At 39.2% G+C, this 22,456-nt stretch overlaps 1 protein-coding gene across 3 annotated transcripts in view; it reads right to left on the bottom strand.

Moving 5' to 3' along the window:
- Positions 1–22,456, bottom strand: part of poc1a (POC1 centriolar protein A) — a 52,249-nt gene that overhangs the window by 11,610 nt on the left and 18,183 nt on the right. For 2 of the 3 annotated variants that reach the window (XM_085274254.1, XM_085274255.1), the window contains exons 8-11: positions 20,150–20,343; positions 19,044–19,112; positions 18,812–18,884; positions 3,904–4,182 (exon numbers count right to left, since the gene is read on the bottom strand). In XM_085274254.1, the coding sequence (XP_085130380.1) occupies positions 3,904–4,182; positions 18,812–18,884; positions 19,044–19,112; positions 20,150–20,343 (615 nt within the window). Of the gene's footprint in view, positions 1–3,903; positions 4,183–18,811; positions 18,962–19,043; positions 19,113–20,149; positions 20,344–22,456 lie in introns of all 3 variants that reach the window. The other variant, XM_085274256.1, reaches the window with a different exon arrangement.

Below are 22,456 nucleotides of genomic sequence, written 5' to 3'. Positions count from 1 at the left end.
AATTTCACATTGCCACCCGCCTGGCAACGTGACAATACCCCATCAGGCATTTACAGATGAATGAATTCAAGCCATTTCCTTCATCTTTTTCAAACTTTGCACACGTTCCAAAGCCTTCCACGTTAAGACCTGTTAACTAAAATTGTTCTTCTTTCCATTTTCTGCATTTCTTGAGATTCTTTTCATTTGGCTTTTAACATCAGCCTCAAAAAGACTACTCTGAGTGTGACTTTGTGTGAATAAAGAAGGAAAACTTACATAAGTACTATAATTGAGTGCAAGAGTACAAGTTTGCAGCCCTGTGGAAAAACTAATACACCCTTACTGCTTCCATAGGAATTCAGAGGGTAAGTAGCAGCCAGGTGCTTCTAATCAAATTCACTTGATTAACATCATCAAGGAAGTGTGAGCACCTCTATAAAAGCTGAAGTCTGGTTAGTTTGCATTAATGTGTATGTTAACATAATGCTATCCCAAGGTCAGACGGTGCATTGCCCCTTTTAGCATGTTAAATGTTAAAGTTTGTGACAGTACAATTTGTGCAGGACAAAGCCTTTTCTCTCTAAAAAGAACATGGCAGCATGGCTTTGCTTTGCGAAGCTGCATCTGAACAAAAGACAAGAGTTGTGGAACAACGTTCTTTAGATGGACGAGATCGGAGTAGAGATGTTTGATTGTATTGCGGGCCGCATTTTTAGCAAACACCTCATATCATTTATTTGGCAAAACAGCTAAAAAAAAGGAGCAGAAATTACAGGTTATTTAGCAGTGGTTGGTATATACCACATGACCACAATGTCCATGATTTTACTGCTGGCCATCCAGACCTTGTTACATAATATACTGCCCTATTTTCTCCTTTTCGCAGTCACTGCCTATATCTTTATAACAAATCACAGGCTTAATATGGTGTGAAGACAATGACTCTGTTCTGGAAATAATTGTAACTATTTGGGAAGGCCATTTTTTCCCAGTAACACCCAGAAAAAAGTAAGAAAAAACTTACAGAAACCAAGATGCATTTCCTCTAACAATATCTAGTCCTAGAAATGACATTGCTCATGTTTCCACTAACCAAGAATGAAACAAATTTTCAAGAGAGCCGAATAGCAAACCAGATGCAGATGGTCCATCTGGTATCGGGGCTGGGGTACAGTAGGCTTGAAAGAAAAGGCTGGCACCACCCCCTGGGAGGGGTCAGCTAGCTGCCTGGCAGTTCCTGCCCAATATTAAACGCTCCCACATGGTGAACTACAGTTTGAAGCTCAAGAAAGGATAGGTGAAAGAGCCAGCGCGAACCCTTTGACAGAAACACACGGATACAAGGAGTGTTTCTGTGTCTCTGCAAGGCCATTAAGTATTTACACTTACTATGCAAGAGTAAGTGCTGCTAGCACGCATATATGAATGATGTATTTTCCTCAGAGTGCACAAGCTCGGAGCTGAAACACTACATCGAGTACAGACAAAGACCAAACATCTTTCTGCTGTCTCAGCTCCATCTCATTCAACTCTTTACATCTGTGTCCTCTCGGTGCCCTATTTCTTCTCTGCTGCCTCTTCCTCATTATTTTAGTCTCCTTTTTTCAACCACATGACTAGGGATGGGTATTGTTTAGGTTTTATCCGATACCAGTACCAAACCGGTACTTTTGAAACGGTGCCGGTGCTCAAACGGTGCTCGAACCGGTGCTTAAAGAATGGAGAACACACACTTTGTCTAAAAACCTCTTATGTTTAGCTGTTTTTTTGTAAAAAGATAACAATGTTAGCCTTTTCTGCAGCTATAGGGGATATATGGTATCACTATTGGCTGGAAGCAGTGCTTAATCAATGGAAAAAACACAAACTTTGTCCAAAAACCTCTCATGTTTAGCTGTTTTCCACTTTTTCCATTTTAGCCTTTTTGGCCAGGGTGAAGGGAGTATCTGCCATCAAACAAGAAGACAGCCGCATGTAACTACGATGATGTTTGCTAGTTCACCTTACATGCATTAATGTAATAACGTGGTTAGCCTACTCAATGTAAATTACACATGAACAACAGTAAGCTACTCACGCAGAGAAGAACGGCTGCTGCTGCCATCATCATCCGTCATCATTTCTGCTACACTGGCAGGGCTACGGGCCAGGACTCTCCTCTTCGAGTTCTTGGGGGATGTTGCTAACTCCAGGTCCGATAACAGGCACCACACCCGCAGTAGATGTGCACGGTGTGAGGTCTCGCAGCAAGCTATCAAATATGGCGCATTTCTCGGCTTTAAAAAAAAAAAAAAACCCGCTATGTGTCGCCAGGTGTTTCATCAGATTCTTGGTGTTACCTTCTTTGCATAATATCAGCTTAAAGCACTTGTTGCAGGCTACTGAGTTTGCATCTTTTGCTGTGAAGTACAGCCAGACTTTGACCGCTTCGCCTTGGGCATTTTTAATCTGTAGCTCTGCTCTAAAAGAACGTACGTACCTGGGCCCGCCTACAATCCTTGGAAAGGTAAAATGATAGGCTAGAATTCAAAGTGTATGACATCTCAGGGAAATAAAGCACCGAAATAAAGCACCGAAATGTGCGTTGCTTTTCGGTCTGGTTACTACCGTTTATGTCAGATACCGGTACCCATCCCTACACATGACAAGTTGTTTCTCTCACCTGCTGTCTTTGTACCTTGAACAATTTTATTCTGTTTAAATACTTTAAAACTCTTTTTTTTGTGCCACAGGCAGAAAGAAAGTTTCTTGTTTCTGTATTTTTGTCTTGCTGTGTTGTGTTCCTATCAAATTAAACAGAGCTACAGGCATTTCATTTAATACTGTTTAAGTTCGCCTGCAAAAAGTTTCAAGTGAAAATTATAGATAAACTTTTTGCAGAGCCTTAAATTGTTTCTGACATTTATTCCCTGTGGCCTTTCAGTGTCCATCACTAATCGCATTTGTGTAGTTAAAAAAAAAAAAGACAACAAAAAAAGGACATATATTGATAACAAACAGAGCTTGCGGAGTTTAAATTGGTTACTCCTCTTTGTCAGCTCTTCCTTAGTGATCTATTTTTAGTCCTCCAGGCTCCGGTCTGGCCTTCACCAGATACAGAAAAACCTATGGTATCTAAAAGGTAAATGGACAGGTTCTTGTATATTGCTTTTCTACTCTATTTTACTCTTTATAAATATATGTCTCACCCACTCACACACATATTCATACAAGCACTTTCTTCTACGTCTAAGTGCTTTCTGTGTAACGTGTACACACACACACACACACACACACACACACACACACACACACACACACACACACACACACTCCAATCATCGCATCAGGAGCAGCTCGGGTATCAGTATTATGCTCAAGATACTGTACTTTGGCAAGCAGACCGCAGCACCCAGGAATCAAAGGGAAGCCAGGAATTGCATATATAACCCTTGTATTAAAAAAAAGGGCTTATATATAGAGGAAATTGATGGCAATGACCAAATGAATATAAAGGACAGATTTCACAAACAAACCAGAGCTTACTCACATCACAGAGACACAGTTTTTCTCAGCTGCCAGACTTTAGCCATACAGCAAGTTTCTTTTTTTTAAGCTTTTGCTTTGGAGGATGTTAAGTACAATTACATTTTGGAGCCCAATCTTAAACAGCTAATGCACAGATCCCCAGTCACCTTCTGTAGAGAATAACTGCTAAAATACTGAAACATAACAATAAATGTGAGGAATAAAACTAAACATAACTGCACAGCATTAGAAAACCAAACAACACTGTGAGGTTGTGGTGGGTTTTTTATGCTTCTTTAATGTCTCTGTACTGCAGGCTGTAAAGTAAATGATGCTTTTGTTCTGAAGAGTGTGAGTAGGAGGCACAAAGTACAGTACACTCTGTCATGAAAGACCAGGACTACTTCTGCTTACCTGAGTGAGAATATCCAGTTGGCCTATAATGTGTTCCAGGGTGTTGGCTAGACCAGGTGGGACCCCTCCATCTGAAGCATGGGACTGTGCTTGACCCTGGGGTGAATGCTGCGGTAAACTCTGTGTTTGTGTCTGATGGGCAGTGGAGGAACTGATGCTGAGGCTTCCATTGGCATGGGAATGAGATGCTCTGCTCTGGATGCCAATCTGTCTGTAGCTCTGAGTGTGGGCAGCAGTTTGAGAGTCCTGCCTTTTAAAATGCTGAGCTGGATCAGAGGTCTGGAAACAAAGAGGACAGTGAGAGCTGTTAGAAACTTTGATATCTTGGATGTGTCCCTGTTGGGAAAGGGAGAATCTTTTCTGTTGTAGATTGTGCAATCTTTTAAAAAAGTTTAAATTACTTCGTGAAAACAAAATTGCTGCTCTGGTTGGCAGAAAAAAGTTTTAAATTAGAGACAATCGATGAATCGCCTACATCAAGTGGCAACAGCGGTAATATTAAATATTACATTTCCTGACAAAAATAAATCAACAAATATTTATATCAATGCAGGCTGAGTTTTTGCTCAATGTCGGATATTTGTCATGCATATTTACAGTAAAAGGGACCTCCCACAAAAAACACCACCTTATCTATACCTTTATGAAAACTGTTCTTGAGCTGAAATGAAGGCTACATGAAGTTTGGACGTCTATACCCATTGACTCTGCAGAAAGTTTGTGACCTCCGCGCACTATGCACCTCAGCATCTGCTGACCCCACTGCTGTTGTTCGCAATAGCTTCCACTCTGTTATAATACTAGGGTATTTCAAGATGGGACTTGTCGCATAAGTGGCATTCTATCACGATGCCACGCTGGAATTCCCTGATCCCCTAAGAGCGACCCATTCATTCACAAATGTTTGTAGAAGCAGTCTGCATGGCTAGGTGCTTGATTGTATACAGCTGTGGCCATGGAAGCGATTGAAACCACTGAATTCAACGATTTGGATGTATCTGTGAATACCTTTGGCAACATAGTGTAATTAAATAAACAAACAAACAAACACCCAATGACTAGACCCCTCATCGTCCCCCTAGTTGACTGGCAAAATCTTTGGTCATGGGCAGACTTAGAGCTCATTTGGAGCTTAAAGGGCTTAAACATTACAGTCTGAATGGAAACCAGTGTTGACTCACTGCTTCACACACACACACGCACGCACACACACACGTGCACACACACACGCCCACACACACAAAAGCTAAGTCTGTCGGCCTGCGTTGTGATTAATTCAATGAGGTACAAACACATGAAGCTCAGTGACCACATCTCTCCATCACCATGTCTACATGACTAAATTTGTCCACACATGTATACGTTTCATTATATTTCTGTCTGCCTTTGCAGACCTCTGACTGATTGCGTACACGTGTGTGTGTCTGTGTTTATGTATATATTGTGTCACCTGTCCTCCATCCCAGTGAGAGAGACAAAAAGTGTTTACCTCATCACACATGCAGACTGAAGCCTATTCACATTCAGCTCAAAATGTCAAACTGTGTTGTTCCTAAATGAGTGGAGCTGTCAGCGATTGCTTGGCTCATCACATCTGCCACAGACGTAGCTTATAAGAACAGCTAGAATAAAATGAGCATGGGTTCCCTGCAGTCATGTACAAAGAGTCCAGGAGATGATCCTTGAGTGAGTATGACACATGGACAGACAGGTCCATGTGTCATACTCACAATATCAGAAACATCATGCAAAGTTACTGTTGAAAAAGTGGCAGTGAGAGAAACTGTATAAAAGTCAGTAAAATATGATACAGGTAGCCCACGGATAGTGCGCCGCAAGATAAAACAATATGTAGAAGCTGTTACAGGCTGAGATTTTAAATTGCAGAAGAAGAACCCTCATCAACAATATTAACAGTTAATTGTAGCTTGTTTATACACAGGATATTTGATTTAGTCATTTTTAAAATGACTTAGCGCCTGTTAATCATATAGTTTGACAAATTTGCACTTTTTCCAGCTTGTTTCACCACCTGATGGGATTCACCAACATTTTTCGATAAATCTGCCGCCATGCAGCCGCGGCTCTCTGAACTGTTCAGTGTGTGGGCAGAGAGCAGAGCAGCAGCACATTCGGCATCATAAAAAAAACAGAGAGAAGCATGAATGAGCTGCAAATGTGTCTTTTTGATTAATCGCTAATCTTGATAGATGGGTGTAGTAGATTAAGTGCATTCCAGGGTTTATATCCTATCTGTCCTTCCACAGGCTGCATGGAAGTATCACTGTATTTTCATAAGTTTTAAAGCTTATGTATGCATGTGGGCGGCAATGCTATTGCTAAAACTATAAATCAGTCTGCTAACAACATGCTCTTCATCTAACGAGAAGTCGGGGAAAACCCCATTATTGCAAATGTACATGCAAGTACATGTAAATGTGCGCATAAACATGGTAACCATCCTCCTAATGAATCACCTGGAGTGGAAAAACCAACAGTGGAAAATTTCCTGAGGCCAAATTAAACTGTTAGTCTGACACAGCCAGCCATCAATATACCTCACAAGCTGCATAGAAAAAAAATACACACACCTCTCTCTCGCTCACATACTCACATACATACATACATACTCACATACTTACATACATGTGTGTATATATATTTTATTATTTAACTCCCTGTAACATGTCTAAATAGTATATTTTACCATTGCAATGCTTTGGTTTTTTTTACCTGCCACTCCAAGACGTCTCTGGATCGCTTTACAAGTGCTTCAACTTTAGCTGCTGCGCATTTGACAAAATAAGTGAGCAAAGGTGCTAATTTGTGCTAAATGGCGACCCATAAAATGTTTCCCCCTGTGGCACAATGTTTATATGAAAATCAGTCTACAAAAGTGCAATTTTCCTCATTTGCAAGTCCTGTGACTTTGACTATGACCTAATCAAACACACCTTAAGCCGTAGTAAGTGAAAAAGTTGAATATATATTTTTAACTTTTGTTCATTTTGTTAGCTATCCCTGCTGCCACTGGGTAATAAGCAGCAACCTGAACAAGTCGGCAGTCCATCTCAGAGCTAACACACAGAGACAATCAAAAATTCACACTCACGGCCAATTTAGAATCACCAATTCACCTAACAAGCGACGTCTGTGGCCTGGGGGAGGAAACCTGTGTAGGCACCGTGCCTGCACCAGTTTAGAGCTCGACACCTACTTGCTGTGAGGCGACAGTCCTAACCACTGCACCGCCACACCGCAACTGATTAAATTTAACTGGCTGAAGCATGATAGTCGTTATAATTTTGCAAGCTGGCGAAACAATGAAAGGAAATTGTTTCGTGGAAGGAAAAGCACAGACGTAAACAATCTAAATCAGTGATGGCTTCATTTCCTTTAGCCGATTCATTGTTATGGTCTTGTTATTGTACATGATAAAATATATCATTATTATTGCCAGTGACTCCTGCTGTATCTATAATATTTAAGCATTTGCTATTAAAAAAGTCATGTATAAAAACTCTCTGTAGTCCCAATGCTATATTTTTGACACTTTGAATTACTGCTAATCTTTATATGGTCCATAGAGAATAAGAGGACTGGCAAGTACTTTTGAACAGAAATGATAGAGGTAAGCGGTGCATTTATACTTATTTCAGGTACCTTATCAGTTGTGACGTGTCCATGACAGACAGGTCAAGGGGTATAAAGTTGATAGAAGCTACTTTTAGCCATAAAATATAATGGTTATAAGCTCATTACCTTAAAAGCGGTCGGTCCTGTCAGTCTAATGCTAAAGTTAGCTCAAACAGCTATAGTGTCAGCAGCAGCATTGTGGGTCACCAGTTTAATGTCAAAACACTTTCAGGCACAACTTATCTTTTCTTATAATAGATCTTTATTATGTTGTTCATGATAGTAATAAACCTGTATCCAAGTATGCCACTAGAGTGATATCAATAAACTTCATTTAAATCATTTATAAAAGACTCATATTACACTCAGATATTTGATTCATATCACACTCAAACAGAAATGTAGAGAACAAACTGGAAAATTGGTTTTAAACTGCAAAATGCTGTCACTCCTTAACAAATCTATGAGTTCCCACAGTCTAATTAGGGATCATTTCTATTCTCACTTTAAATTAATCACAGTCATTCAGGCAATGATTCTCTTTTACACTAGTCCTAGCGCAGATGGCACAGCTGGTGATAATGGCTCTTGTTGCTCTGCCATTGCATACAGTGTAAAGCATCAGCATCATCTCCTCATTGATCAAATAAGAGAGGCTGGTAGGTGTGTGGGTGTCACAAGATAACCGTAACACATAGACAAACATTTTCACCAGCTGCTGATATCTCAGTTAATTAGAGGGAAGCGAACCTTTTACGAGAAACTGCTAGTGATGCTTTTTGATGAATGAAGCCTGAAGTTACTCGGCCTCGATTGTGCCTCTCGACTCCACTACAGGCTCAAAAGGGGAGGCTGTTTCTCACTCTCATTTTTTATCTGTCCTTGACTGGCTCTCTCATCCTTTTCTTTTCTTTTACTGTTTTTTTCTGCTTTCATCACCCCCCAAGCTCTCCAAAAGGTGTCTCTTAATGCCTCTCAAATTTTCTCTTTTCAATATAATCTTGCTTGTTTTCTTCTCCAGTGTCTGCGGCTTGTCTCGTTCTCTCCCGTGCTTGTCCTGCTTTCCCACTTTCTGTACCTTCCAGCTCTTCCTCTCCCTGCTCTTCCTCACTGATGTTCTCTCGCTCCACTAGACCATTAGGTTCTCTTTAACTCCACTTCTATGCGGTCTTTGACAGTCCTTTGTCACACCCTCCTGCCTTTCTTTTTAGCTCCTAATGTCAAATGTATTCAGCTCACACTGTTGGAACAATATCGCCGGCCTTATCTTAAAGATTCACACACATAAATGCAAACAGAGCCATGCATCTGAAACATCTGTGATTGATGGGGGTTTATTTGCACTACAAAGTAAAGGTGATTCAGCGATAATGGTAATAGAATGATCGAGGAAATTAAAGTTCAGTTAGTGCAGTCTCTGAACACCCATCCCACACACACACATTCCACTCCACGTCCTAAAGCTGAGCCACACAGTGTAGTGGTTTGTGTGTGTGTGTGTTGGGCTGTGAAGGAAAGCCTGCTGTGAGTTTGCAGCTCGTCTGTCTGCACACGTGAGCACGAGAGAGACCCAGATGTGAAGCTAGAGACAGAAAGTGGGGGAAGGGGTGGAGGGTAGATAGAAGGATTAAGGCGGATGTGATCAGAGAGCGCTGATCTGCCTGTCAGCAATAGATGTTACTGGCACACACACACACACACACACACACACACACACACACACACACACACACACACACACACACACACACACACACACACACACACACACACACACACACACACACACACGTACGTTAATGCATCTATGGCCACACCACAAACCAACAGCAAATTCAGATTTACTTAGCTGTGTTGAGCAGAGACAACCTGAATCACACACACTTTCAGTCTTTAGCCAGAGAGACCTCATCTTGCAGCTGGCTTACTGTGTTTAACAAATAGGCCTACATGTTTCTGGTACAGTTCCCATCACTGGCAAATTATCACGAAGCTTCACATTCCAAGTATGTTAAAGGATAAGCATATCAAATTTGCTTCTCATGAAATCCCTGTGAATTTGATTCTGAGAGAGTAATGGGTATGGGTGGCCTTTGCCCCTGTATGAATAAACAGAGCATTACTGTCTCATTAGTCACTTTCTTCCTGGTGCGATGAATTTCTGCCAAAGGCATTATTGTGTAATAGCGGATGATCAGCAGAGGAAGAAGGGTGGATTTAACACCTGTTTGTCATTAGATGATTTAAACACAACCATCTCATAATTATCTCATCATTTCTAAAAATGTTAAATGTTGTACTGATGAATTATTAGCAAATAACTGTACACGGTAAATGCATATCCACTTGCTATTAGGAGTAAAAGTGGGCAACCTGGTACTAGCAAATAAGTACTGGCATCATCAGTGTTATCCAGGTCACGTTAGAGTCCCTTTTCAAAATAGAAGATGTAGTTGGTCGCCAATTTATGAAGTGTAACTAGCTTCGTTTACACAATTTTTTTTCACACATCCATTCTGTCAATGAGTGTATGGAAAATTAAAATAAGTAAATCAAAAATAACAGTACACAAAATACAAAAAGTTCCTTCAATTTCAAGTAGCTTTAGCCAGGGATACTTAAAGTGTGTGCAAAATACCATAAAAAACATAATTGTGCTAATAGCCCACAAAAAAATATTGTGGCCAAAATATAAGCAAACTAGATATTAGGGCTGCCACAAACGATTATTTTGATAATCGTTTGTGGATTAGTCGACTAATCAGATCATGCATCCATTGGACGTAAAACGTACAGCTTATTGCACCGCATGCATCTGCTCTTATATAACTATCATTAGCTTACAGCTTTAAGTGTTTAAGGTATGTGCTAACTAAAAATAAAGACAAGACGATAGTTTATTAAATTTTAATGAAATTTGAAGATTGTTTCGGTGGAGTTTAATAAACTCAGGCGTCTGCTCCTTGCTATTTAAAATATAACAGGACACCGTAGTAAATTCTCAAGCATCTCACACTTCTGATAATCAGTTGTCTGCTTGACGTTTATTCATCTGTGGAAAAACTATAACTTTAATCTCAGCCAAACCGATTTACTCAGGAACAAATAAAATACTGAAAAAAGCTAAACAATAACATTTTGAAGTTATCTAAGTGACTTATATATCATGTTTAACCTGAGTAGTGAAAGACGGCGGTGGGTTTGAAAACGATTTGCCGGGAGTCCGGTGTTCTCACAGGCTCTAGTGAGCCTTGAACCCCGGCTAGCTATCGAGCTAGTGGGTAACAGGCGTTCCCGAAAACGCTACATTCTCGCCTTAAAATATGTTAAATGTTTATTTTGTGACCCAGAAAGAATAATAAGAGTAATATTAAAACTAACTAGCTGCCGCCATTGTTGGAAACTGAGCAGGGCCGCGCTATGACTTCTGGGATAGGTTGGGCCATGAAGTATACACCCGACCCATCCATCAAATCTGGGGAAATGAAGGGCGCATTTGTCGGAGTCTTCGATTTTTGGACAGTCTTCGTCGTGTCGCTGCAACGTAATCTGCCTACAAATGCGGGCATAGGAGGATGCGGTTCCTGAATTTGGAAACAGCTATGATATCGGACACTGCTTCTTCTTCTTCGCGGTTTAACGGCAGCTGGCATCCTTGTACATGCAGTGCTGCCATCTTCTGTTTCAGTCCGTTATTACACTCTTAAATCCTACTACTTATTCCTGCGTCTTTTGGGATCTTACAAAGCTTCAAATGACACGTCGACTATTAAATTAGTCGTTGACGATTTTGATAGTCGACGTAATCGTGACTAGTCGACTAATCGTGGCAGCCCTACTAGATATTCATTTGAAATGCTTAAATGTCTAAAGGGCATCACACAGCGAGCATGTTGTGAAAAAGTGATGATGAGCATCAGTAACACAGCATCATTATATCTTAGAAACTATGATCCTCCTAAATGTGGTATGTATTGTCAACATATAGAAAGTATTGTAAAAAAAAAAGATTTAATATATCATGTGGCGCCCTCTTTAGGACTGATCTGAAAGTGATAATAACGCCACAGAGCTATTTAAAATGGTTTCTTTTGTTTGTTTTGAAAAACTTGATATTTGAAACTTGAGGGTTATTACTAACATTCACACTAAAAAACAAATTTTACGTGACAATTAAATGAAAATGACAATGAATAATTTTAGTAGAATACTAGTAAATTAATATGGGTTAAAACTGGGCAAATAACAATAGCCCGAACTTTGCGGTTGTTTATGTGTGTGTGTGTGTTTGGTAAATGGTAAATGGTCTGTATTTGTATAGCGCTTTACACAGTGTGTAAGTAACTACTGCAGATTAGGTGAGCTGCCTTGGGGGAAATTTGTATTATCTGAGTGCTTCTTGTTAACTATGTTACAAAGGTATGTTCCTCTCATACCTTTGGAGTCAGGAGTTAATATACTTCGATGACTACTCTTTTTGACATATGCTTTAGCATATGCATGCTTCTACATTCGACTCTATATTCTAATGATATACAGGTTTTTGATATTAACTGTAAACGGGCTCACATTTTCTTCATTTTTTTTAATTAGCCTGCAGTAGGATGTTTGGGCAGCAGTGTTCTGCAACGTCTGTGGTTTCTCCTTTCAGCCAAACAGCATCCTGTTTACTATATTTTGTTTCTCTGTACATAAGTCAATTTATAAAAGCACCATATTAGAGCATTTCTATGATTCCTCAATCCCTTTAAACTCATAAAGCCTTTGAATACCCTTTCTAAGAGATACAAACTATCAAATTCAGGCGAGCAGTTGACATTTCTCTCTCCTCTGCTTCCTCTCAGGCGACACGTGTGAGAGACTTGTGGCAGTATAAGAGAGATAAAAGGGCTTGTATTAATAATAAATTATGAACGGCTAAATTATACATGAAAAGGAAAATCTAGGAAGCTTGCACTTCCAGGTGCAGCTCCCAGCATTACTTAAACTGTAACAGTTGGTAACTGGCAGGATCTATTACTGTTGTGTTTAATGACTTGAAGTGAAAAACTGTAAAGAGATGCTAAAAAACAGGTCTCCACGTGAGGGCGACATGTTTAATTCATGCCAGAAAAAGGTCAAACTCCACGTGTCTCTATTACGTCCATCAGTCAAATCAGACTTGTAGTCTAATCATTACAACCAGAATGATTGTGAAAAACCTAATGAACCTCAGATGGATTTATTCATTCATTTATTTATTTATTTATCTGATTGTCAAAGTAATACCTGCCATCTCTATCAGGATTATGTAATCTGGGGATACGTTGTACACAGTTTCTAATGGAAAAACAAACAAAAAAGAAAGGGAAACAAACAAGAAGAAAGGAACAAAACTGTATATTATGCTATATTTTCACTTTTAACTTTCATCCTATACACAAAAACCACACAAGTAGATTTAGAAATTAAGTTTAAAAATCTGTGTCTCAGTATCACAGGTATGTGACACAGCCGTACAATGATCACAATATTTCAAGGAAATGTGTGATAATGAAATTTATGGTGATATAGAAAATACTGAAGAACATTTTATCTGTGATTGAAGCTTGCAGGCAACGGCATTTATTAGTGCAAATAAGATGAAGGGCATTTTCAATCCATCTTTTCCAATGAGCTACTGTCACTGACGACAGACTACTTAATTCAAAGTGTGAATATATCGCCAGCAGAAGCAACAACAGCAGCAGCAATGGCAGTGACACAGCAGAAGTCACATGTAAGCATAAAAGTAGCCTTGGTAGCGTTTTCCATGAAAATTCTAAGTAAACGCACAACACGACTGTCATAAAACTGAAATTCAAAAACATTATCTACCTTTGTTTTTTCACTAGCTGTCTAAAGCCCTGCCTTTTCACCATGTAACCACATCAGAAATGTCCTTCCTGTCGTGTGGACTGCAATTAGCAAGAGCTCCACCAATGAGTCATTTTTTTACTTCTTGGTTACACAAAAGTACCAGCTACTAGTTATCTCATCCTTGCGTGTCTTCATGTCTTGGTTTTACTCGATGGTGTGTTTTTACCCCAAGTGGAAAAAACAGTTTTGTAGTTTCCACCTTCAGCAAGAACAATTTTTTCCCCATATTTTTGCAAAACATTGTGCTTCATTAAATAGTTCCCATTTTACTAAATCGTCAGGAGGCTGACAAGCAACTCTCTCTGTCAGACATGTTTGGGCATGTGCCGTTGTTGCATGTGCTTGGGAAAGTAAACAATGGTTTTGCCATATCATTGATATGGCAAATATCATATAATCATGTAAAAATGTAGAATCATACTATTGTGGACAACCCTATTGGTAAGCATACTTATGTAGTACGCACTGAAAAGGACATCCATCTTAACTGCCCATTCAATCTCGGATTGTCCAATTGTGCACCTTCAAACACATTAGCAAGTTTTTTTTATGCTATATTTATGTGCAAATACTTTCAACAAAGACTAGTGCTATATTCTCAGAGCCAGCTGTTAAAATGTTTGATGTGCTTTCATTGGACGATATCTCAAAGCTGGTGCCAAACTAAAACACAACATGTTAAAGGAGTCTCCAGCTAAACTACTATAAGGCATGTTATCTAAAAACAGCTTGTTTCATATTTCTATATGTTTGGTCTAATAATAACTTCACACATTCAGCTACTGCTTCACTGGAGATCTAGGATTAAGAAAAAAAGGATAAATTACAAATACTAGCTTTTTACATCCTTTTAAATTTATTATTATAAATTTATTTTTTATACTGAAAAGGGTAGCAGGTAGCACACACTCCAAATACATTTACTAGATTTAGAGATCGCAGTGCATCTTCTGTTGACCAAGTTGTTTTTATTTATTGTGGAAACAGTGGGAACTTCAAGTCCATGCAGACCAAGGTGTTTAAATGAGATTAAAACTGGGGTCTCCTTTTCATATTTGTTGTCATTTTATCTATTTTCAATGTTCTGATACTGAAATTACTAGTAATTTATGTTTTTGTATGACTCAGAGGAATAATTATGAAATTATTTTGCTGGGAGTGAGTCGATATAGACATTTTTCTTTTTAAATGAGAACAAGACCTGGATACAGATCCCTCATTTATTTGTTTTTGTTTTAACAGATGATTGGAGGTTGATGAAATGGATCAAAAACCTCCTGTGGATGATTCGGGATAAACTGACAAGGCAACAATCAAACAGTCTGACAAAGCTCTCTGGGTGGCTTTAGAATCTGGATTTTCCAAAACATAAAAAACAAATTTGTCAAACACAATACAAATATAAGGATCATTAATCTCACATGTAACCTATGAATCCATGTGGGGGTTTTTAAGAAGAGAGAGAGCCAGTGCAAACATCACAACTGAACCACAGCTGGTTCTTAATCAAGCAGATGTGAAGAGCTGCTTTTCCATTAGTGCTCAAACTTCAGACAGCTGTATTTGAAAAATCATATTTCCCAGTGAAAGGGTTCAGTGGGGTTAAACAAGAACAGGAGTTCTCAGAAGAAGAGAATACATTTCGTACATTGCACTAATCATTTCTCTCTACATGGTCCAGCTGCCCATTTTCTAATCACCCTTTCAGGCACATCTGTAATAACGGCTGTCAAGTGGAAGAGCTATTAAATCCATTTACAATCCTGTTCTCACAGCACAGAAAGGAAAGGCAGACAGAAGAAAAAGCAGCCGTGAAAGTTCCACAAATGGCATTAAGAAAGCAGGTGCTTTTTTAAAGGACACTGAGAGCAAACTACTTAAACTAGGCGTCTAAGAAAAATGTTAGAAATATTCACCTTCACATAGATGATGCTTGATAAACACTCACTTCTAGCTGAAGCTGATCAATGGAGCTTTTAAGTAAATATCATCTTTGTTAAAGATTACAGATGTGGATGAAGATATACAGAAATGCTATTATTTTTATAAGAATGATGGTTTTATAATAGGTTGAACCGGATGAGTTTCACTGCTGGACTGATGTCGGCTATGTATGTGACTTAAGAAGAAGACTTAAGAATAACACTATAATGCTAGTTGCTCAAAGTGTGACAAGGATATCCTGCCTTTCCTACCTTAATTAGTGGGCATAAATGGATAAACAGACACATTTATATTTTAAACAACCTCCGTTGGCCAAATTGCTGTACAGGTTATACAAAATATACACTGAAAACAATGAAAACAAGTAAACAAGACTGTGTTTGCATAAGAAAAGACAGGACACTAGGATAATAGGGTTTTTTAAGTGATTTAAAAAGAATGGGCAACTCTTATGTAAAAAAGGTAAGTTGTTCCGAAGATTTGGAGGTGCAAAATTCAAAATTTATGAAATGTGTGTCTGGCTTTGTTTTTACTTCCTTTTTAAAAAAAAACATTTTCATAGTTTTTTTAAGCTCACTTGATGATCAATCTTTGCTTACAGGAACAATGCCGTAATAAACATCAGCAAACTTCCTTTTGTTGTTGTTTTTAAATAAATAAAATAAGTATAAACAAATAAATACAGACATATGGACTCTTCCGTTTTAGCAGCTGTCTGGAGAAAAAAACCAAACAGATCGCCAGTGCATCGGCCCAGCAGGGGGTCATCTTAGGCACAGCAGGCTGTTGAGATTGGTCGGATAGACTGGTGGAAACCCCGATGAGTGAGATGACATGCTGGGGACATTGTGTTTATGTATTTTTTTTCCTCTAATGGAAATTGTAAACAGCACTTAACAGTTAATTTTCATTTTTTCACCTTTGTTTACTATGAAGTTTGCCAGTCTGGATTTTTGAGTTTAAAGGTAAGGCAGCTTCACTGTGGGTGGATCCAAGCTCATAGCAGACCAATCAGTAGGAGGGAGAACAGCAGAGAGCCAGGATTTGTTTATGCGTGTCTGCACATGTGTGTGTCTCAGAGAGAGAAAGAGAGGAAAGACCTAGGCTGTGCCCTTGTTGATGTAAGTAACACTATAGAAGTCAAAAGGCTTGAAACCAAACCGGTCCCAGGAGTTTCCCAGACGACCGGTGACACCAGTCTCCTTTGTGTGCGTCCATGACACATTGAGCCTTTTTAATATTTAAACATCTCTAATGGCAGCTCTGCTGTTTGTTTCTCATTTATCCTTGGCTCACACTCCTTTCGGTCACTTCCAAGTTTTTGCTCTGGCCAAACTTAGTAGGACAAAAGTCACATTTCTCTGCGGTTGATCGTTTTAATATTGCCTTCCTCCTATGGTTTTAATCCAGTCCTCAACAAGTAATTTTTGACCCCCTCCCACTGTCACAGCCATAACTGCCTTGCGTTTCAGAAAACTCCCTGGTGCTCTTTTAATTCATACCCCATCTGGAGCTATGTGTAGGCATTCAAAAGTAAACCGTTTCATTATCTCCTTGTTCTGCATTTTGTCAACTCTCTGTATATTTTGGCTTTTGTGTGAAATTGAAGGAATCCAAAATGTTTCAGCCACTCTGATAAAAAAAAAAAAAAAAAAAAGGTGGGGGACAAAACATCAGAACTTAAACTGCTAAGAGACGTCAGATAAGTTCATGAAATGGTTGTTATAATGTCAGCTGCTAACGGGTACCCCCTCTAGTGGGTACGCTACGAAGATATTGTAAAGGTTTTTATGTTTTAAAGTGGTAAAGTAAACTTTTTATACAGCTTCAGCAGCTGGTCACTAACATTTACGTTAATAATAAATTTTAGACTGAGTAAAAATTGCTGATCACCAGTTTGTGTTAACTGTTTCTGCTTTTTAATAATACATCAGTGTGAGGAGTTCAGTTGTTATGGAAACGATAGGCCGGTAATCGCACCCCAAAGGAGTGTTTTCCAAACACTTTTTAAAACTGTAGAATCATCAATTTTTATTTAAGTTGCAGCTAGCTGCAGCTTAGCAGCACATCAGCTGTATTTTCTCCTCAGATAGAAACATCAGACAGACAGGGTGTGGTGGAATAGGAGTGAGTGGAGGCTCCGAATGAAAAACAAGGAACTGTGTTCTACCAAATTACTCCCGTGAAATTGGAGAAAGCGCTCCCACAAAATGGACTAGAGTCAGTAAGGCTGTTTTTTCTTTTTTTCAAACAATCTAAATGACATTGATTGGCTGTCAGAATACTATCCAAACCCTCTTAGTTGTCAAATTAAATCAAAACAGTAACAGCATAGTGCAGTGTGCTAATGGAAGCAAACTCTTTGTTAATGAGTTATAAAAAATAAAGTCACACTATAGGTCGTGAGAACAGAAGCATAACCACAAACACACTTAAAATCTCTTCAAAGATCACTACGCACAACACAATATTATCACCGACGGACTCTTTTCAGTTCCAAGAATTTGTTGTGATCGACTACATTTTTAAAACTCACCTGCGGTATCATGCAGTTTATTTTATTTTTTCCTCCATTTCAATAGGAAAAAGAATATCCTCCATATCAAAGTGTAGATGGTGAATAAGCAGGCATTTCCTGCCCTGCATGTGGGATATGAATGTGGCTTTGGGCCAAATCTAAGAACTTCAAAGGAAGGGAGGAAATAAGCTGAGAGGCATCTGTGCACATGTTTGTGTCTTTTCATATTTATTTTTCAGCCAGCCAGCACACATGCATGAAATACATGTGCACACATACGTTTCAATTAGTGCATTTTGTATAGGATTTATGGTAGACATATTTAGTTATATACATTTGTATTGGCATATCCTAACAACCAAATTATAAAACTACCCTTTAACAACATAAAATCTTGCTGGCTAGAGCGGTTGCTAGATGCTGGTTAGCAACTGTCTGGCAAACACCAGTCACTAGTAGGGTCATGCAGGCCTACATACTGGTGATCACTACCAGATTAAAGCGATCACCTGTGGTTTATATGGAACATAATGACATGTTATCAATTAGGTGTGAAAACACCGTAACCAAACAACTGGGAAACGTGCCAGTAATGAATAAAGGAAACGATGTGCTTGGAAGCATATGTTTCTGACTTAGTTCTTTATTCTCATTGCTAAACACAACACTAATCACTGCACAGTCACACAGTCACAAAGTGAAACCCGATGGGCAAGTGCTAAGGGGAGACACCACATAGGGTTTAAAATGCCCTTAGTAGTTGAATCCTGGGTTTGACCCCACTGACTGGACCTCGACCTCTGTTGCCTATCATTTGACAGTTTCTGGCTATATTTGTTCAGCTTCTGAATAAAGGTAAAAGCCAAAACAGCCATCTTGTTGGGTTCCATGTTCCTTTCTGTTTGGACTTACCTTGCTACGTAACACAGATGTATGCGAATTAAGGGGGAAGTGAGTTGTGGAAGTAGCCGTTGGTGTCTGTGAACTGGAAGCAGTTTTATGTTGCAGTCTGACGCCATCACTGAACTCAACACAGTCAAAGTTGCTCTTCCACACCATTACCTGTGAACCAGATATAAATGTATTAAATAACAACACTCCATTAAAGTTAGTAATGAAGAATGTTAGAATACTCTGCCATCACCTGTTCATCAGAGCCTCCAGAGGAAAAGTACTCCCCTGTTCTAGAGAAGGCCACACAGGTGACTGGACCCTGGCGTGAGGTAAAAAGCAAAAAAGGTGGAAAATGAATCTCACAATACAGTAAAGTCATATCTGTCTGACAATGAAAGTAGTCCTAAAACTATCAGCTATGAACTGTTTGCTTAAGTTGAAAGAATCACTACATTTGGAGAGAATGTTTTCTAAAAACCTCAACAAATGCAGCTGAACAAACTGGCCCCATCTGTGCTAAAGATCACAATATTGGTTAAAATGATTTGCCAATTAAAAGTCTCCATGTCTAGCAACTACTTTAAAGGCTGCCTAATTGATAAAGTCACCATTTTCATGCACAAATAACAAAAATAAGCAACATTTTATAAATTCAATAGGCCAAATGATTTCATTTATCATCAGTTTAATCACTAATAAGTAAACAGTAATGTCTGCATAGATTAAAAACTCCATGTGAGACTGGTGCTGTCTTACTGTTGCATTCATTCATTCTCAAACCTTACATATAGTAACTTAGAACGATATGACTAACATTGTTTATCTCCTGCCAAGTAGCTCAGCTGCAGCGAAAATGTAGGTGCAAGTGTAAACATGGGCAGGGAGTAAACACAGTACAATTTAATATGATACAGAATACAGTAATATACCCTAAAGGCACTTGCTGGTAAAAATGTATTTAAGATTCAATACAAAACAAAAGGTGGGAACATTTTTTTTTATTTTTTTTGAGGCTTGTGTTTAAGCAGTTCGACTAAAACAAAACTGAACCCACAACAAAAGCTCTTGAATGTGTGTGTGTGTGTGTGTGTGTGTGTGTGTGTGTGTGTGTGTGTGTGTGTGTGTGTGTGTGTGTGTGTGTGTGTTTTTGGAGGAGGATGTGGGTGTGTGGGGCTGCAGCAGAGCAATCAATAACAAAAAGCAGAAACTCAGGTGGAGTGAGGTCACGCATGGTCAGAGCCAAAAAGGATCACCTGAAGGATGTCAGGACTTTGGCATCCTTTGTGTGTGTGCATGTAGCTGGAAATAAAATTCAGAAATCATGTTTCTCTTAGTTTATTCTTTTTTTTTTCCCACCTCACAATGCAGAATGGGGTCAACGATCTCAGCCTGAGCCCCGTGAATGCGTTCAAAGAGGGGATGAAGCAAAGAACAAACGAGTGCTGGCAAAGAAACGGACAGGGAGTCTGCTGAGAAGAAAAAAGGAGCTGTGTCCTGTGGCTGGCACCCAGACAGGCTGGTTTGGGTGAGGAATGGTTTCCCAGAAGCACCTGAGAGAAGCAGACAGTGTCACTATAGCAACGCGACGGCCTGACAGACAGCATGTTCTGTCTGTGCTCTGACTAATGCCTGCTGCCAGGCTGGCACTTGCCATGGCCAGACACATGCACGCACACATGCACACACGCACTCACAAACACAGCCTGACAGAGCAATGAACCTAACTTGTACATTTTATGTACCAATAAATGAACACGGATAGCACAAACCAGACAAGACCCATATGGTGCCCTTTATAAAGGCATGACTAACACGAACGATAACATACTGCTACTGCTTTTATTTTGTAAGCTATTTTCCCCCTCTAAATCGTCCCCTTTAAGCACAGTCATAAAGAACTTTAGGCTTGTGTAAAGTTCTGTAAATCAGCATAAAAAACTGTTTCTTAGACCCTCTTAATTATGCAGTCTTGTAATATGTGTACAAGACATTCTTTGTATAAATTTAACTGAAAAACCACAAAGAGCACAAAGCTGTGCACTGTAACAACCATAATTAATGTTTACATTTCAAATTCACAAATGGGAAACAAATCTGAGAAGTGTATCAAATATGTGGTCTTTTGGCATGAAAATATGCATTTTGTGTAGTTTCATATCCAAAAGTTAATCATTTTGATACACATTACATACTGACAGAATGTAATCAGAAAACTTCTATAAAAGAATTCTGCCTTCCTAATGATCCTGCAATAACCGCTGACTTTGCATTTGTCCAACCACTTTCCTGCCCGCCTTCTCTGAGCCAACGAGCTTCTGTTCCTTCTATGTTCTTTAAATCTCAGTGTTCTTCTGTCATTCTGTCTTTCAGACTCCCATTCATGCAACCAGCCTCCTACCCATATCCACATCACTCCGGTCACTTAAAGAGCTTCAACAAGGCTCCATCTCCATCACCACCAGCGTCTAGACTCGAGGTGGGGGTCCTGTCCTAGTTTCTGTTATTTCATCAAAATCTAATTGCCATTACTGAAATGACGTATCTCAAAAAATCATTATTAATTATTTCAAATGAACTGTCTTAACTGATCTACCATTAGTAACAGTAACATACAAACATGAAGATGCGCGTTTGAATGTCAGCTTGCAACAGAAATACAGATTACCTCCTAATATTTGGGGGAAAAGACATGTTTGTTCTCTAAACCTTCCTATAACTGCTGTACCTACTTCATGCATTTATTACTACCAGGCTGGACTATTGTAATTCATTATTATCAGGCTGCCCCAAAAACTCCCTCCAAAATATGTCAGCAACAGGGACTAGAAAGAGAGACCAGATTTCTCCTGCATTGGCTTCGCTGCATTGGCTCCCTTGTATATGAGAATTTCATTTAAAATCATTCTGACATACAAGGTCTACAATAACCTGGCTTCATCTTCTCTTATAAACCACATAGTACCACATCACACCACCAAAGCACTTTGCTCTCAGAGTGCAGGCTAACTTGTGCTTCCCTGGGTATTTAAAAGTCGAATGGGCAGCAGATTCTGGAGACAGATAGTCTTTCTACTTTTAGATGAAAACTTCCCTTTTTGACAAAGAATATAGTTAGTGCTAATCAGGTAATCCTGAATCCTCCCTTAGCTACACTGCAATGGATCTGTTTTTGCTTGACTCACTTCTTTTGACTTTCTTTTGACTTGTTTATGCACCATTCTAGATTTACTGGCTCTCTTCCACAGAGTATGTATATATTTTTCCCGTTTCCCTCCTCTCACCCCCAACTGGTCATAGCAAATGGCTGCTCCTCCCTGAGCCTGGTACTGCCAGAGTTTTTTTTCCTGTTAAAAGAGAGTTTTTCCTTCCCACTGTCACCAAGTACTTGTTCACAGGGGATCGTCTCACTCGTCTCACTGTATTATTGTACAGTCCTTACCTTACAATATAAAGTGTGTTGAGGTGACTTTTTTTTTTATATCAAGCTATGTAACTACAACAGGACTGAATTGAATATGGATAACCGAAAAACACAACTCTAAACAACTGCAGGATTTTTGCTATGACTAAAGCAGCAGACTCACTTGTGTTGAGTATAGTTGGCACTTTTAATAAACTGGTTTGTTTCTTCGTTATCAAGTCAGTTTGGGTGCCAATCGGCGC

Source organism: Mchenga conophoros, linkage group LG5, assembly GCF_057382185.1.
Source record: "Mchenga conophoros isolate Kocher_MC1m ecotype Shallow Benthic linkage group LG5, M_conophoros_male_GT1.1, whole genome shotgun sequence".
In the NCBI taxonomy this organism is placed as follows: Eukaryota; Metazoa; Chordata; class Actinopteri; order Cichliformes; family Cichlidae; genus Mchenga; species Mchenga conophoros.
Note: the sequence above shows the minus strand (reverse complement) of the source record. Positions and strands in the feature narration are given on the sequence as shown.